Source organism: Cebidichthys violaceus, unplaced genomic scaffold (assembly GCF_023349555.1).
Source record: "Cebidichthys violaceus isolate CVI_PGR_0920_01 unplaced genomic scaffold, fCebVio1.0.p SCAF_9, whole genome shotgun sequence".
Lineage (NCBI taxonomy): Eukaryota > Metazoa > Chordata > Actinopteri > Perciformes > Stichaeidae > Cebidichthys > Cebidichthys violaceus.
The window spans coordinates 13,148,914-13,165,374 of NW_027176975.1; the positions used below are offsets into that span (position 1 = coordinate 13,148,914).

The 16,461-nt window shown below is 37.9% G+C and overlaps 1 protein-coding gene across 2 annotated transcripts; it reads left to right on the forward strand.

Moving 5' to 3' along the window:
- Positions 1-942: 942 nt before the first annotated feature.
- On the forward strand, positions 943-9,879 carry stx2b (syntaxin 2b). Of its 2 annotated transcripts, XM_068703882.1 has the most exons (11): positions 943-1,284; positions 1,392-1,466; positions 1,557-1,656; positions 2,455-2,529; positions 2,640-2,713; positions 3,076-3,184; positions 5,125-5,198; positions 7,137-7,274; positions 7,421-7,531; positions 7,695-7,814; positions 7,961-8,050. In XM_068703882.1, the coding sequence occupies exons 1-10, from the start codon at positions 1,255-1,257 to the stop codon at positions 7,788-7,790; spliced, it is 882 nt and encodes a 293-aa protein (XP_068559983.1). In that variant the 5' UTR covers positions 943-1,254; the 3' UTR covers positions 7,791-7,814; positions 7,961-8,050. The 2 variants fall into 2 exon arrangements, with proteins under 2 accessions (XP_068559983.1, XP_068559984.1); XM_068703883.1 differs by lacking the exon at positions 7,695-7,814 and having other exon boundaries at positions 7,961-9,879.
- Positions 9,880-16,461: the final 6,582 nt, after the last annotated feature.

Below are 16,461 nucleotides of genomic sequence, written 5' to 3' on the forward strand. Positions count from 1 at the left end.
TAAATGGCATTTCACTTGTGCGTAATTGGATATTGCGCAGGGAATGAATGAGATCTAGATCGGAACTGTGCGATCCGAAATGCTGCTTAGATAAAAGATGCGCATTAACATGTGCACTCATGAGTAGTTTCGATTATTGGGTTAAATTACGGGACAACACCCCAGATTTATGAGAGCAACAGGGACGCTGTTTCTGGAAGGCAGGCAGACCCAGAGATCACAGATAGTATCCGCAACATAAATATAAATATTATAATTCATCAATATAATATAATGTTTATGAGTGACCTGGTGGGTTTAGTTTGCCTTTTTACAAAATAATCTTTTCTTTCTTCTAAATAATTTTTTTTGTACTAAAAAATCTTAAGAATGTCACATGTATCAAAAGAGACGAGGGTCACATTTGGTGTTTTCTTGGGTTACTTTTTGTAAGTGAAATACTGATGGATAGGAGGAAACCAACAGGTGGAGAGTAATCAGAACCACTTCTAGTCCTGTTACAAACTGGCAACATACATAGCAAGGTTAACAGCGCCACCGTGTGGTTAGATTGCCAACAGATTAGTAGCCACCCAGTCGTGTTTATCTATTATTTATTAAACCTTCTCATATAACTGTCTGTTGGTGGGATTGCTGTCAAACTAATATTAATCATCTGATAAAATCACAGTTTTCACATAATCAACCACACAATACTGCGTCACAGTTGTACTTAGGTGGAGTTTTTAATGAAGGAAACATGTTTTCCAAAACATAATAGGATTACATTAATTTAGTTAGCTTATCGGGATGGTCCGATCACATTGAATTGAGGTTGGAACTAGTTTCTCCCCCTTGAGGCGGAGAGAGAGAGAGAGAGAGAGAGAGAGAGAGAGAGAGAGAGAGAGAGAGAGAGAGAGAGAGAGAGAGGCGTATCCCGGAGAGAGAGAGAGAGATGTCGTGGATCTGTTACGGTGTAGACCAGAAACACCGTCACTTTAGACTTTAATTGTAGCGGCTTTATTTTTTTAGAACTGTATTGTGGACACAGTTTTGCTATAATTTAAACTTTTTAGACCAGACGCGCCCTCTTCCTACTTCTGCCACCTTGATAACGCCGCTAACGTTGGCCTGCTTTGTTTCTCATCTCCATTACTCGACAATCTGGACCCCAGTGCACAGTAAACTGGATCAATGTTACTCTGCGCATGGAGATTGACAGGATGATGATGTTTTACTAGAATTATCTGGGCAGGAGACGAGCTGATCGGTGTGATGAAGGACCGACTGGGCGAACTGACTGCTGTGAGTCTATGTTCTTGCTTTAACTGTTTAAAACTTGACAAGTTAAACGTGCTGCCATCACAAAACGTCACACACACACACACACACATTTTGTTTCACCTGCACAGGGTACGTCACGAGCAGAGGTGGATGTCACAGTCGCATTGGACAGAGATGGCTTCATGGAGAGCTTTTTCAGGAGGGTGGGTTTCACTGCAACTTCCAGGATGTGCAGAGGTTTGGGAGCTGATTTGGGTTGATTCAAGACACTGTTGTCTTATTGATTGATTTAGGTGGAAGAAGTCAGAGGACTCATTGATAAGATCTCCTACCAAGTGGAGGAGGTGAGGAAGATGCACAGCATGATCCTGTCTGCACCCAACCCAGATGACAGTAAGTATGTGTCTTTATAAAGGATTAGGATGAAGACAGAGAGCATTTCAATTTCAATGGTGACATTGTTGTTTTCAAGGGTTCATTTGTGCATTCAGTTGTATTGACAACTGCTTTGCTGGAGTTTGACTTTTGAGGCACAGAGTGAAAATGTCTCACTTCCTTTGTTACATTTTCCTTCTCATTGTAAATGAATGGCTGCCTGGCCGGAAACCTGTGAAGGAAACGGCTCTCCTTGTTTCCCCCAAAATGCACAAAAAAACCCCATTGTGGTTTAGGCTCCAACTTGTTCTGCCAGGAACCTTTAAAAAGCCAGGGATTCAAACATGCTGTCATTTGCAGATGTTTACAGGCACCTGTGTATTATGTACATTTTCTTTTACTAATCAGATACATTCATAAAGTATTTCCAATGATTCAAAGCTCCATGAGAGCGAGAACAGTGTTACCACTCGGTGTACTCAGTTCCTGGCTTTGTTCAGTGTGTGAGCCTCAGGACCCTGCAAGACAAAGAGCCAGTTTCCAATGCCATGGCATCATCAGTGATTATGTTTAATGTAACACAGCACAGTGCTTTAAGATCCATGACGTGGAAATGGTCACCAGGGAGAGAAACAAAGAGCCTTGTGCTGTGTGACCTCTGCAATATTGCCACAGGATTGTTGCCAAGTTACAAGATGAAATCCCAGTAAATCCAATATTTACATGTGAGAGAGGTGCAGCGATTAGCTGGATGACATTATTTTTCCCCATCAGCAAACCAAGTCTGACGAGTTTCTTATTTGTGTCTGTGTGAAGGAACAAAGGACCAACTGGATGCACTGACCAACGATATTAAAAGCAATGCCAACGCGGTGCGAACTAAACTAAAATGTGAGTTGAACTGTGACCTGATTGTCATCACATTTGTTCATTGACTTCACATTACAAATGCTGATGTTGTCCGCTGCTGTGTAACATATCATCACTTTGTCTCTCTGAAGCCATGGAGCACAGTATGCCCAAAGACGATGCAGCTAACAGATCCTCTGTTGACTTCAGGATCCAGAAAACGCAGGTCAGGAATCAGATTGATGGCTGTTAAACTCCTCACATCCACACATATTACATATCCTGCTCATACACGATTGTATCCACGGTGTATCCACCTTGTAGACAAATAAGGAACATTCTAATTATTCACTGTCAAATTCCCAAATTTTCCTGCCACATTCTTTATTTTACAGGATGTGTTTGTAGATTGGCGTTGTATTTCTTTTGTTTTATAAGTACTTTTGAACCGCACAAAGAATTACCCATTAAAACATACTTTTAATTCAAACAATGTACATATCTTTTACAGAACTGCTTTCAGGGCTGTTTAGTCATACAAGTCTGAACACCCACATTTTCCCTCTCTGTGTTTTCTCTTGTCCTCAGCACACAGTGCTGTCCAGGAAGTTTGTGGAGGTCATGACTCAGTACAATGAGACTCAAGTGTCCTTTCGGGAAAGAAGCAAAGGGAGGATCCAGAGACAGCTGGAGATAAGTAAGTGAACAATAATGGACCCCCTAAACCCTCACAGGGCCAGGAATTATGGAGTATATTTATAGAGCAGCCTTTGATCATAATGAATGTAAATTGCGACTACAAACAGGAAATACTCCTGTTTTTGTTCACACATCAATGGCTTGAATTTGGTTGCTCGGACACAATTTGTAAATCTAGAGATAAAAGAGTGACAAATAAAACCTTGAAGCTGTGTAAGGACAGGATCCAGGAAACAGACCGTACCGGTTTCCTCTCTGCTTCTCTGAACACGAAGTGTTGACAAACAGACACCAACAGCAAGGAAGGATTTTTTCAAGATTTCTTCAAGTGGTTTACTATAGAAAACAGAGTCACAATTGATCTCATCCAAACACTGGATTTTGAATGCTTTGTGAGTTTTGATGGAACTTAAATGAGCAGTAGTTTTAGTAGTAGGATCGATCAAAGAATAGGAGAGTACCAACCGGTTAATTAAAGGCACATAAATGGCAAAAGTTAGTTACTGACAAACCAGAATGAATGTGTGGAGTCATTATTACTAGAATGTGTAAAATAGCAGCATCCAAGAAGTTACAGTATAAGTAAGTATATAAGTGCATTAGCATTCATACAAGCTAATTAGTTTTAACTTGGTATTTTCCATCATGTTCGGTCCTCTGTTCAGAATTACAGCGACAAACAAATGTAAAGAATGCATTGTATTATGCACATGAGTAACACGAGACAATATGAAAAAAAATAAAAAAAATAGGACTGTCTCTCACAGTCCCTGCGGCCAGCATTAATGAGCGGCTCTCGTTCTCCACACTGTAGACGGAAGAGCCTGATACTGGAGACGCCTTGTTGTGTTTGTGTTGTCTGGGAAACAGGCCGAGTGCTCAGTGGCCAGTGTAACAGTAGTTCACCTGTCTTTGACACGGCCACATGAAGCTGTCTGTGCCGTCGTGGACTTACACCATTCATTTGCGTCACTCAGAAGTGATACTTCTTTGCGTGATGTGTATTTATGTGTTGTAATGTTGGTGTGTTTTTGCTGTGTTTGGCTCTGGCTCTCTGGGGAATATTGCAATATTGGTGTGTGACATACAGTAAGCACAGAGATCGCCCTCTCCAGGGAGGGTGTTGTACAATAGGAGGCATGGCTCCAGAAAAAGAAAGCTTTCTGTTTATAGAGTTTCAGCAGCTGTTTGTCTATGAGGGCTGCTGGCTTCCTTTGTTCCTCAGACACTTCTATGCATCGTCACAAAAACAACCCCCACTGATAAATGCTTTAACTGTTCCACTGAGATTTGTCGTTAGCAAAAATCATCTTAGCTTCAATAGAAATCCTCAGTGTGCCTCTCTTTAACGCCGTCAAACACATTATCAGTTATTTCACATTTGTCTTAACTTATTAAGCGATATCTCTCAGTACTTGGGGAAACGTTAACATTGTGTTAGTAGCAGTGTCTCCTGGCTGGATAACAGAGACATAATTTTTCTGTCAGCTCAACCCATGACGCTTCTTCTTCTCACACAGCTGGCTTTATACACAGATGTATTACCCTGGAATTAAAGCACACATCAGTATAAATTACACTGTAGGCATTTGTTGTTTACATTCTTGACATTAGTGCATTAGAGTTTTGTCTATTAAATGTCAGAGTTGAGTTTTTATACTTTTTAAAAGCATGCTACAAGAATGACGAACACAAGTCCCTGATTAAAACAGGATGCGTCAGATAAACAGTCTTTTAGTCAAATACAGCTGTTTAAACCATAACCAAATGTTATCTGATAAATAATAGATCAACAGAGCTCAGTCCACTGTTGTTCCACATCAATGTAAACGTTATCACATTTTTCATATACATACAGGTACATACATTTAACCCATCCTTCAGGAGGTAGGTTCTGTTCATTGCTGGATAATCATTGTCTGCTATTTATTCTTTTAGCTGGAAAAATGACCAGCGATGAAGAACTCGAGGGCATGTTAGAAAGTGGAAATCCATCGATCTTCACATCTGATGTAAGTTTTCAACCCTGTAAAGCCGCCTGACACATCATATAATATTCAGAAAATTCAGATTTTTTTATATTGAAGTGTTTATTGGACCTTTAGTCAAAAAAAAAAAAATTTTTTTTTTTTGTATTTACATATATGATATTTTTTTTGTATCACATTTGATACATCAGGCATATTTGTGAATTTATTGATTACAACAATGTTTATTTTAGAAACAATAACTAATGATTTTCATTGCTTTTGGAACATTTGGAACATTTGAGTTGGTTTGGTTCTTATTTTTTCCCAAACAGCAACCTTTTACAACCTGTTTATTTCGCCTCGTGGCAGGAAAATCACAGTTTCTGTCCTTTTTCAGGCAAAGATGGACTTTATATTTTCCACAGTAGACATGGGAGAAGTGATTGCCTGTGCATTGCTTGCATCTGATTGTTTACTCTGAATTTCTTTTTTTAAATTAATGAATTAATGAATTAACAATATAAAAAAAGGTTATGATAGCCAAGGATTTTCTTTTTTATACATAAAAAACATACATTTTCACTCAATTTAGCTTACTACCTTTAATTACTTTAATTAAATGACCAAAACAGTGTATTTGGCATTGTGATATGGCATAATCCAGAGTGCATAATGAAATACCATACAAAAATTTACAGGTGAATTATTACCTTATAAACCTGCTGTATCATATTTGATACCTATGTTTTCAACACGATTTTACTATAAAATAAGGAACGAAATATGAAGTAATTATAGTTTGCTTCAATACAGTAAATAGTCATATTGAAATATTAGTAACACTATAAATGTTATTCTTACCGTAACTGTTTCAAAATTAGCAACGATTTCCCAGCCGAAAACGAAAAAGTCACTTCGTGACGGCTGCCATTTTGGAAATGGAATTTAAATGCCTGCTACTGCCTGCAGTGCATGGAAACTCCACCAGATGGTAGCAGACATGTATAAGATTGTATACAACAGTTTTTTCAGGAAAGTATTGCTCATGTTAATTACGTAGAGGTCTCTGAAACTCACGTATCAAATATGATACAAATGGCGCACTGTACAGTACAGAGTTGGACCCAACCTCTCGTTGGAGGATGCCAAAATGTTGACCCATGCCTTTGTAATTTCTGGTCTAGATTAATGTAATGCACTCTATACTGGATCCCCCCCACCAAAAAAAAACAGGAAGAGAGAACGTATTACACCAGCTAGCATCATTACATCGACAACCTGTAATGTTGAGGATTGATTCGAAAATTCTTTTACTTGTTTTTGAGGCCCTGAAGGGGTTTAGCACCTTCATACTTATCTGAGTATGTTCCAAACCGTTCCCTTAGGTCGTCTGGTGCTGGCTGGCTCAATGTACCAAAAATGACTTAGAAAACAGTATGATGAAGCAGCCTTCGATTGCTTTGCACCAACGGTTTGGAACAAACTCCCATCACAATTAAAACAAGCAACTTCTGTTGATAGCTCTTATTTTTACAGCGTTGCTTTTATTTAATTCCACTTTTCTATAAGGGATTATTATTTTATGTTTATTTTATATTCATTATACTTATATATTTAAATAATTTCTTACCATTATCAACTTGTCAATAGTATTTTCCTATTATGTATCTCTTTAGGATTATATTATTGTTTTGTTTTCGCTCCTTGGGTCCCCTGTTTATAAATACCTGTGTTGTTGTTTAAATATTTTGTAAAGCACTTTGAGCTGCATTTTATGTTATGATAGGTGTGTATTATTATTATTATTATTATTATTATTATTTTTATCTTAGTATACTATTGTTGCAGGGTTAAAAGCTATTACTGCCATCTTGTGGTGGAGGAGGAGTAAGTCATTTGGAGTGGGTAGTGTTCTGCCACACACACAGCTGGCATTTGTTTGGTGTATTTGGATGAATTATTTTACCTTCTCTCCCTCAGATCATTTCTGATTCCCAAATCACACGCCAGGCCCTGAGTGAGATAGAGTCCCGACATCAGGACATTATGCGTCTGGAGTCAAGCATCAGAGAGCTCCATGCGATGTTCATGGACATGGCAATGTTGGTAGAAACTCAGGTAACAGTTGGATCTAAGTGGAGAGGTTCATTGCTGAAATCTACTAGTTTGTAAACGTCTCATAGTTTATGCTTTGTGATAGTTTATAGCCACTGTGCTTCTTTACTAATACTACCAAGACAATATTCTGATTCTGTTATTTACAGGGTGATATGGTTAACAATATCGAGAAGAACGTCTCCAATGCAGTCGAATACATTTGTAGTGCAAAGGAAGAGACCAAAAAAGCAGTGAGATACCAGAAAAAATCCCGGAGGGTATGCATTACTTTCTTTTTTTAAATCAGTAAATGTCAATTATACATGATATCAACGTCACATGTGACCACTTAAGATTACTGAATTATTCTGTTTATAGCCTTTTTAATGATACCCTACTTTTAATTGATGTTCAAATAACACCCTCTTCTTCTCTTGACAGAAATATATTATCCTTGCCTTTGCTCTGTTGATCCTGCTTGCTGTCATTGCACTAATTGTTGGCCTGTCTGTTGGACTAACCAAACCCCCTGTATGAGAACTACTGTGATTACTGCGTGAGGTAACACACCATCCACAGCTTCCATTCCTAAAACACCACATCCATCCACTCACCTATAAATCCAGGAAGTCATTTACTCATTTAGCCGTTTACTGGTTTACAGGATATGTAATGCATATTTGTCTCTTTCCTTCTCTTCTTGACAGAAACTCCTCGGCCTTATCATGTGTGTGGTCGCAGGTTTGCTCCTTTTACTCATCATAATAGTTGGAGTCTTTGAGTCATGAGTCACACCCTCACAGCAGTCAGCTGTATGCAGCTCCAGTTGTGATGAAACAAAGAACAGCTTCATAGTAAGACAACAATAAGTCATTCACTATCGAAGAGCATTACAGAGGGGATCGCACTGAAGTAAGTATAATGTGTGTGATCCACATTGCACCAGTACCATCAGACCTCATGATATACCGTCCTGGAGCAATTCTGTACTGTATAGCTAGAACAAAGCCTCCTGTCAGCACACATCCTTTTCCCTTAACGGTCATATAATGATCATTGACAGCACATCAGATTTTAAAACTGTTAATAATGTTCTGTATCGCTGACATTTGTTCATGTAAAAGGTAGGGTTGGTAATCTTCTTTAAATTTTTTTTGATATTTCTGTTGAAATTGTCATTACATTCTGACAACAATCAGAAAAAGAAAAAAGAAACTAGTATGTAATGATTGGATGGTCTACCTACCTGCCTGTCTACCTGCTGCCTGCGCGTATTCTGCCCGTGCACTCGTTGGTCTTCCACAAGCTGCCAGCTTGACAGCTGTGAGTACTAACAGTAGCCATGTTCATTGTTTACTCTCATAACTTTGAGGTAGTGGCTCTGGAGTAAGGGCGGTCAGTGATGCCGACTTGGCGGCTTTCTTGCTAATTTAGCATCTTTTTAAACTAGTGCTGCTATACCTACTTTCATTGGAAAAGATTTGGCAACACTGGGTGGGACTTTTCGGTTCGATAATTGTTTTAAATTTAGCCTACTTTTGCTAGTTTCTCAAGATTACCAACCGCAGCTTTAAGTATCATTTGTAGATATTTCTTTTTCGAAGGACATTTTGGGAAATAAGCTCATTCGTCTTCTTCACGAAAGTTAGATAAGAAGATTGATTACCACTCATGTCAGTACCAGCAGCAGCTGGGGTAGCTTAGCTTAGCATAAAGACTAGAAACAGACACACAGCTTGCCTAGCTCTGCCAAAAGTAACAAGTATGGCACGTTACGGGTTTACAGGGCGTTTTATGCCAAACTATTTCTTGGCCAGGCGCAGTGACTTCCTCTTCTCCTGGCACATAGGCCTTCGTAAATCCACAATGTGTCGTTTTTACACTTCTGTTTGTGTACAGATTAAACAAACAAGATATAATGTGGTCGTTTTAGAGTTTTAGAGATGGTGGTAGGTTTGGCAGAGCCAGCTGTTTCCCTTTGTTCCCAGTCTTTGTGCTAAGCTAAGTGGCTGCAGAATCATATTTGGCATGCAGACATGAGAATGGTATCCATATTCTCATCTTACTCTTGACAAGAAACCGAATAAGCATTGAAATATAGATATTAAATTCTCTTTGTAAATGAATTGCATAATTTGTGTTTACATGTTCATGTGTATGATCCTTATGTTCTCCTGTCCTTTTATGCATTTACTGTAATTGTGAATTGAATGTAAAACTACTACAGCTCAGGAGCCCTTTAGAAATAGAACATTTAAAAAAATATATTCTCTGTATAATTTCTAGTGATAGTCTCTCAATCAGACAAAATATTTTCAGATCAATTGAATTTAATTCATCACCTCATTCAATAACTCAAAATCAACAATCTTATAAAAGTTCCTTGACATTTAATATGAAACCTTAAGTTATTGAATATATTATATTTATCCCGATCAAGGTGTGTGATGACTGAAATATTTATTGTGAAAAGAGTTACGCTACATTGTAGGACTCTTGGATTATGTTGTTTCAAGAGCACACATTTTTAATTTTGATACATTTGATTCTTGTAAGTTATATCTTGTATTTTATATTGAAACAGAATACTTAAGTCATGTAATTAAAAGATAAAGAGTAAAAAGACTTTGCAGAGTGTATTGTTTGTTTATTTCCTTTCACATCGAAGGAGCTGAAGTTTAATTTATTAAGTCATAAATACTGGAGCACTTTTAAATTGCAAACACGTCTGAATTTGTCAGACAGAATTAAGGTTATTTTCTGAGTTTTTGTAGCACTCCAAACATTTGGAGGTTCAGTTTGTTTGGAGGAAAACAGAAAGAAACAGAGGGTGCTGTTTACTTGAGGACTAATGAGCACTTTGCACAAAACGCTTGACTTCCGTGTAATCAACCAAACAAGATTAGTGAAGAAAGTGGAAGTAAGTCCCCGAGGGCAAGTTCTTTTCTCTCTTTGAATTAGATCAAAGGAAACTTCAGAGGTGCACTTAGAGTGAAATAGCGAATGTCCTTAAAATGGGTGCATGAGGGTGTTTTCAGGTCACTGAGCAAGACATCCGAGATGTCAAAAGTGATATTATAAACTGTGATTTAACTTGGACACAGCAGTTTATGTGGATGAGTAATCTATGTGGCCAGCTATAGGTGTTGGAAGCTTTGACGAGAACAAATGTGTAGAAATTATATTTTGAGATGTATGGAGGGTTGTTTATTCTAATTAGTGTATTTTTGTTTTGAAAAACACGATTACGACATAAATCACAAGTGTACACCATGTTCCATACTGTGAACTGTGAGAGTACTGTGACAGTCGGCAGGATTGAGAATAATCACTGTTGATTATATTTTCTCGCCACTGCTTTTCCTTTCTGATTATAAAAGTCGAATATTAATTCAGACAATTTCCTTTTTTAGTTCCTTCTTTTGTCAATTTGCCGGCTTTTTCCTTGATACCTGAATGAATGTGATATTTTTCCCTTTGATAACTATTCTTGAATCAGTGAACAAGAGTTCATAAAGCAGGTACTGATGGGTGGGCGACTTGCTGGAGGCTACCTGTCTTAGTGCCTGTTGAGCCCTTTTCAACCCCATCAACCTAGCAAACAGTTCAACATCCAAATCTGCTGGCGCTCTGTAATCTTCCCGCAGTCACGCCTCCTCATGACCTTGTTCATAGCAGAGAAATGGAGAGGCTTCAGATGAGACAAAAGCCTTCTTGGCCTCAATTTTCCCCCACTATTGTCGGAGCAACGTCCGCAGCACAGGATGCAGCGTGCTCCGGGTGTGAAGGCTGGTCCGAGGTCAGTGCATTAAAGGACCGTGCAGACTGTGTCACAGTAGGCCTGGACTATATCACGCTTCAAAACTACTGCCACTGCATTATGCCTTGATGTAATTATTCAAACTAAGCTAACTGTGTCGTGACTTTTATAAGGGGAGACACCACAGGTTAATGAGGCAAAAAATAACAAATCAATTTCAAAATGACACTTCCCCAATACATTACTTATATTAAGACATTTTTTTGTATTGCAAGTTATAAATATGCAAATGAGGCATTCTGTTATCAAATTTGGGATAATTTGCATACATTTCCAGAACAAATTTCTGGACATTGGATGAAGCCAGATTCAAAATTCTTGTTTAATTTAGTTTACATGTTATAGTCAAAGGTTTTGACAGAGGGGATTTTGGATACCTCTTTTTATCATATCACTACATTAATACAGAAAATACTGTCAGCAACTACTTTCACCATGTTTTTAAGAATAAAATGTTCTATAAATCAGGCTATGACTCGTATATTAACAAACCCTTCTGTAACCTTCACAATATAGATAGGAATAAAACTGGAACGTTTAGTGTTATTAAGTGTAGATTTCTGGCTCAGAGTATGAGAAAAAACGTATTTAGAGATGACAACTTTGTAAAATTTCATATTCAAGACTCTAATTCTGTTGGTTGAAAAAAAAAAAAATCAACAAATATATATGTATATCAGTATGAAACGTCCCCAGTTGATTACTTATGTAAGCACTTCCTGAGCACACTATCGGATGATATATGCACAAGCGGTTAACCTAGGGTCCTAGGTACTTTTCAAACTGTAGTAGAGGAATAAAAACACCAGAAAACCTGCTTAGATTACTTAGAACCAGCTCAGCTCTGTTTATTGTTATTTAAAGTAACAACAAACACAGTCAGTTCTTTGTTCTTTTTTCCCCTTACGCTGTCCTTTAAATTGATAAACTCTTTGTCTTTTCCTTGCCCCTTCAACTACTCAAGTTTAGGAAAGAAATTAACAAAATAAACAATTCAGTTACCATCCAAATCAAATACAACCAATGTTCATCTACACGGGTAGTGTGTTTTCTCTCCTTTTAGTGGAGAGTGGTGTACGATGTGATGAAGATGGAGTGAATCAGTCCTCTTTACTCCTCACTCACTGTGGATCCACTGCTAGTCTGTTGTATGTCCATCAGCTTTTTGCACAAGGAGCAGTCTCCCTCACAAATTATCTGGGTGTTAAAAAACAACACTTGATTATTCACTTTTCCAAATTAATGACTTTACAGTTTCTGCAAGTTTATTATACTTTAAATCCTGTAAACTGATGGACATGTAAAACCTTGGCGCTAACATACCAAACTTAACATACTTAACTACTTCTAAATGTCTTTAGTTCATCCAACTCAAGTCCTATTCCGATTAGTTTTTAGTCAATGTCTTATCAAAAACACAATTTATTAAGCCCTAAGCCTATTTGTAGGCCTCTCCTCGAAAATTGCATACCCATAGTAAAGAGAGTGTATTTCGTCTAAATATAAGGTGTATTTTAATAGTTTTGGTATTTTAGAAAGCTGACACTTGTGAGATTTGTTCAGATTTGTAAATATCAGTATATATGTTACTGGTTAAGAGAACATTAAGATGGAACACAGCACAAATTTAAATTCTTTATCTCCGATTTAAAAATAATCCAATTTTGATAAGATATATATTTTTTTAAATGTTGTAGTTGAAAGCTCAAACCTCTCCCAGATCATAGCCCAATAGGTTGAGAGTATCTCTGCACAATTTTGTCTTTGATAAAGTGAAGCATTCAAGAGCTAGAGTGGTTTGAGTACAGAGATTTCAGCCGAGGTCAACCAAAATGTCATTTTGTTCCAGCTGTTCCATTGTAATTTTATATAGAATATAATTATATATTTCACTTCTTTTATGACTAATAGTGTTCAATCTATCATATGCAGCAGTTTGGCATCATTTAGAGAGCCTGGATCCTCTCTGAGCCTGTTTATGTCTGTCATCCATGGGATTTTCTCGTCTGGCTTCCAGTCCATGTCTCCTAGCTCAGCCTATGGTTGGTCGATTTCAGTCAATGGAGCCTCCTTAGAAGCGTCTGAGTCCTGGCTACTGAACAGACCCATCGTGATTTTGATTGACAAAAGTGTTAGCCAGTAAAGATTAAAACCGTGGCGTGTCGCCTGAAACGTGCGTAAAGAAAATAAAATCCCTTCCCCCATGGCGCCTAGTTAGACAGACCCTTGTTTCTACACGGGGACATTTCAGAGACGCACCGGAAACACGTAGAAATATTGTTGATGAAATTAAGCGGAGATTTACAGCAGAACAACGAAAAGGTAAGGAGCTTTCGATGATTTTGAAGGATATTACGCATTGTGTTTCTGGTGTTTGTTTGCTCACAGCCTTGTGAGGGTTTACCGGAGAGATGATCTGATGGTAGTTCTGGAATCTGTGTCAAATGCTCGTGCTTTTTGCTATCTCGGTTGTCTATGCTAACCGTTAGCTTTGTTATGCTAACTCGGAGAAGAGCTAGTTATGGCTAGAAATACGTGATATTGTGATAAATCTTTTAGTTGCGTATGATAGTTGTGTAGAATGGTGTTTGGAGTTTGTAAAAATGTCTTAGATTGTTTGTTTTACCCAGATTTTTAATTTTGTTTTGGTATATAACATATTCATATTCATAAATTGTACACATGCATAGATGGACTTTTTTCGACGGTAAATGCTACAGCGGACCCGAATTTGGGTCCGTCGGGCTTAATTAAATGACATGAATTCTTCTCACTCTCTGTAACAGAGTACACTGAATTAACGTTAGATTGGTAAATATTTACCAGAGAATGGAAAACCCAGATCATTAAATACTTGGCTCAGAAGAACCTTCAAACTGTTATCTTGCATTTATACTTTCTACTTTGCGTGGTTTGTTTCCTTTCTCCTTTTAGCTTGTAAACTCTTCTGTCTCAAACTACTCTGCATCGAACCGGAAAGCGCTGTTGTTGTTTTTACTTTGCAGCGCCATCACTGCCCTCTGATGGACGGAAATGGCTATTGCAGATGGGAAATTACTGGAAATATTCTCACCCTTTTATGTATCTCACATTTTTCTGAAATTGTTTGATTATACATGGAAATGAGGCATTATCTAATGCTGACTTTTTGTGAATCCGGGAGAAATCTACAGACACAAATAAACAAAGTATTGTAAAATAAAAACAAAAATGTGTATTTTGGATGTTTTCTTTCCAAAAGACTCCTTTTATGGTCAAACATGCAGCCTTGATGAAAAGAGACAGAAAAAACAACTTATGCAATTTTATTTTATGTGTGCATGACTGATGCAACATTTTAACCACAAAGGAGTCACAGATGCTTTTCCTCAGGTAACATGATGAAGTGAACACTTTAGGCTAATAGGCAATTCATGATCTAAAGTCACATCATTATCTCCCAACCAACCCAGATGCGATAGCCTGTTCAATATTTTCAGTACATTAGAGACTGATCACACCTGATCTGTGGGGCCCTGTGATGAGAACTGTTAGATGGAACATCTAAATTGGAATTATCAAAGTTTATACTGTAATGTTGATGCTCTTCATGTTTACTTTTTTACATAATAGACATGGTTCATGCATATTTGATTACTTAGAGCCTGTGTGTACAGTTAAGTGAATTCCAGGTAACCTTCCTGGCCTTCATATATTAAAAGCTGCTAGAGACTCTTACATAATAAAATACAGAGGACAGTTTGGTATGACTTAACAGGCAACAAACATTTATCTGACCAATGAGAGGAAAACAGTGAATCTCTTATTGCAGTCTCTCTAAGTGATGCAGCAGGCGTCAGCTTACTTAGCCTGTATAGAAGCAACTCTCATTGCATTTGAAGGCTGTAGAAAGATTATTCTGTTATTGTGTGGACTGTATGATATATGCTTCTGTGAGTGAATTGCATAGTACAATAAAGTGCTTGGTCTAACTGGAATTGGAGCTGACAGGGAAGGAAAATAGTCTCTTCTGCAGTGTTTCTTTGGAGAACGCTGGCCTGGATGACCCAGTGGAAACTGTACTGTAAGTGATGACAGGACCACTGGACATTTTAATTGCTGCCTCATTTCTGCTGGAGCCCGGCTTATCCTGCATCAAAGGTGGGTCGTAAAATATTAAACAAATCTATTTGATTTTGTAGAGTGTTATTAGTCTGTAGTGGAATTATAGCCTGCAGCTACTATGAATCACAATTTTATGTACAATACAAAGTTTAATTGTAAACTGTAGTCTGATTATAATCTAAATGTCTTCTTACCTTTATAATATTATGTTTTTTTTAACTAGAAATGCGTTCAAAAAATGTGGAGATTCAACAAAGCAAAATAAAACCTACACTCATCATTTCTACAGTGACACTGTAAAAACAGTTTTTATCTCCATTGTGCATGTGATACAATAATCTTTTAAATGTCATCAACAAAAACTGACAACACAAGGTTCTTTCAGAGGAAATACACTTATCCTCTAAATACACAGTACATTTCTCACATGCAGCTCTTGTCTGTTTTTTGTTGATCAACAAAATTCAATTTGAGATGGTTTTGTCGTTTTATGTATTTCCTGTGGCAGCTGTGCCAATTTTTCTGTCTGTGTGTACTGACAATAATCCAACATCCATTATTATGTAACTCTGCTGAATACAGATATTTATAATCCGAACATGCTGGAGTTATGACATCATCCGGCACTGCTGACCATGACAAGCTTTTGGGGAAGCATGCAAGCCATTCTGTCATGGTAGGTTATGGCTTGTAACGAACAGGGAATGTATTATTGAGATGTTATGTGATTGATGCATGGCTTAACTTGACATCTGTTTCTATGTGCCAGGGGACAATGGGTTGTCAGAAGACTTGCAAGGTGGAGAAACTCCTGAAGCAGTCACAGTGGGAAGTAGCGTGGAGCCAGAGACAGAGGTTAGCCACAGCAAAGAAGAACAGCCGGACGAGAGGCACAGATAAGGTGAGCGTTGTGTGAGGTTTGCCTGTGTGTCGGGTTGTAAAGCTCTCGATGAATAAGCTTTGAGTCGTCCGTGTCTGGACACTGGCAGGATCAGCACTTGTTGATGCCTGTAGCCATAATCTGACCTCAGCCTGCACTCCTCAGCCAAGACTCTTTACCGTCACCAAGGCTCAACATTAACAAATGAAACCATATGTGGCACCCAGTGATTGTATTTTCATCTCTTATCCATTTAGCAACCAAACAAACAAGACACTGTAATGCTGTAAATGTACTGTACTGTAAGTGGCATTTGCTTGTTTGCAAATAGATTACCCAACATGTCATTATGTAATATGAATTTTACTAAATACAGCCTATAATTTGCCATTTCCTACAAAATA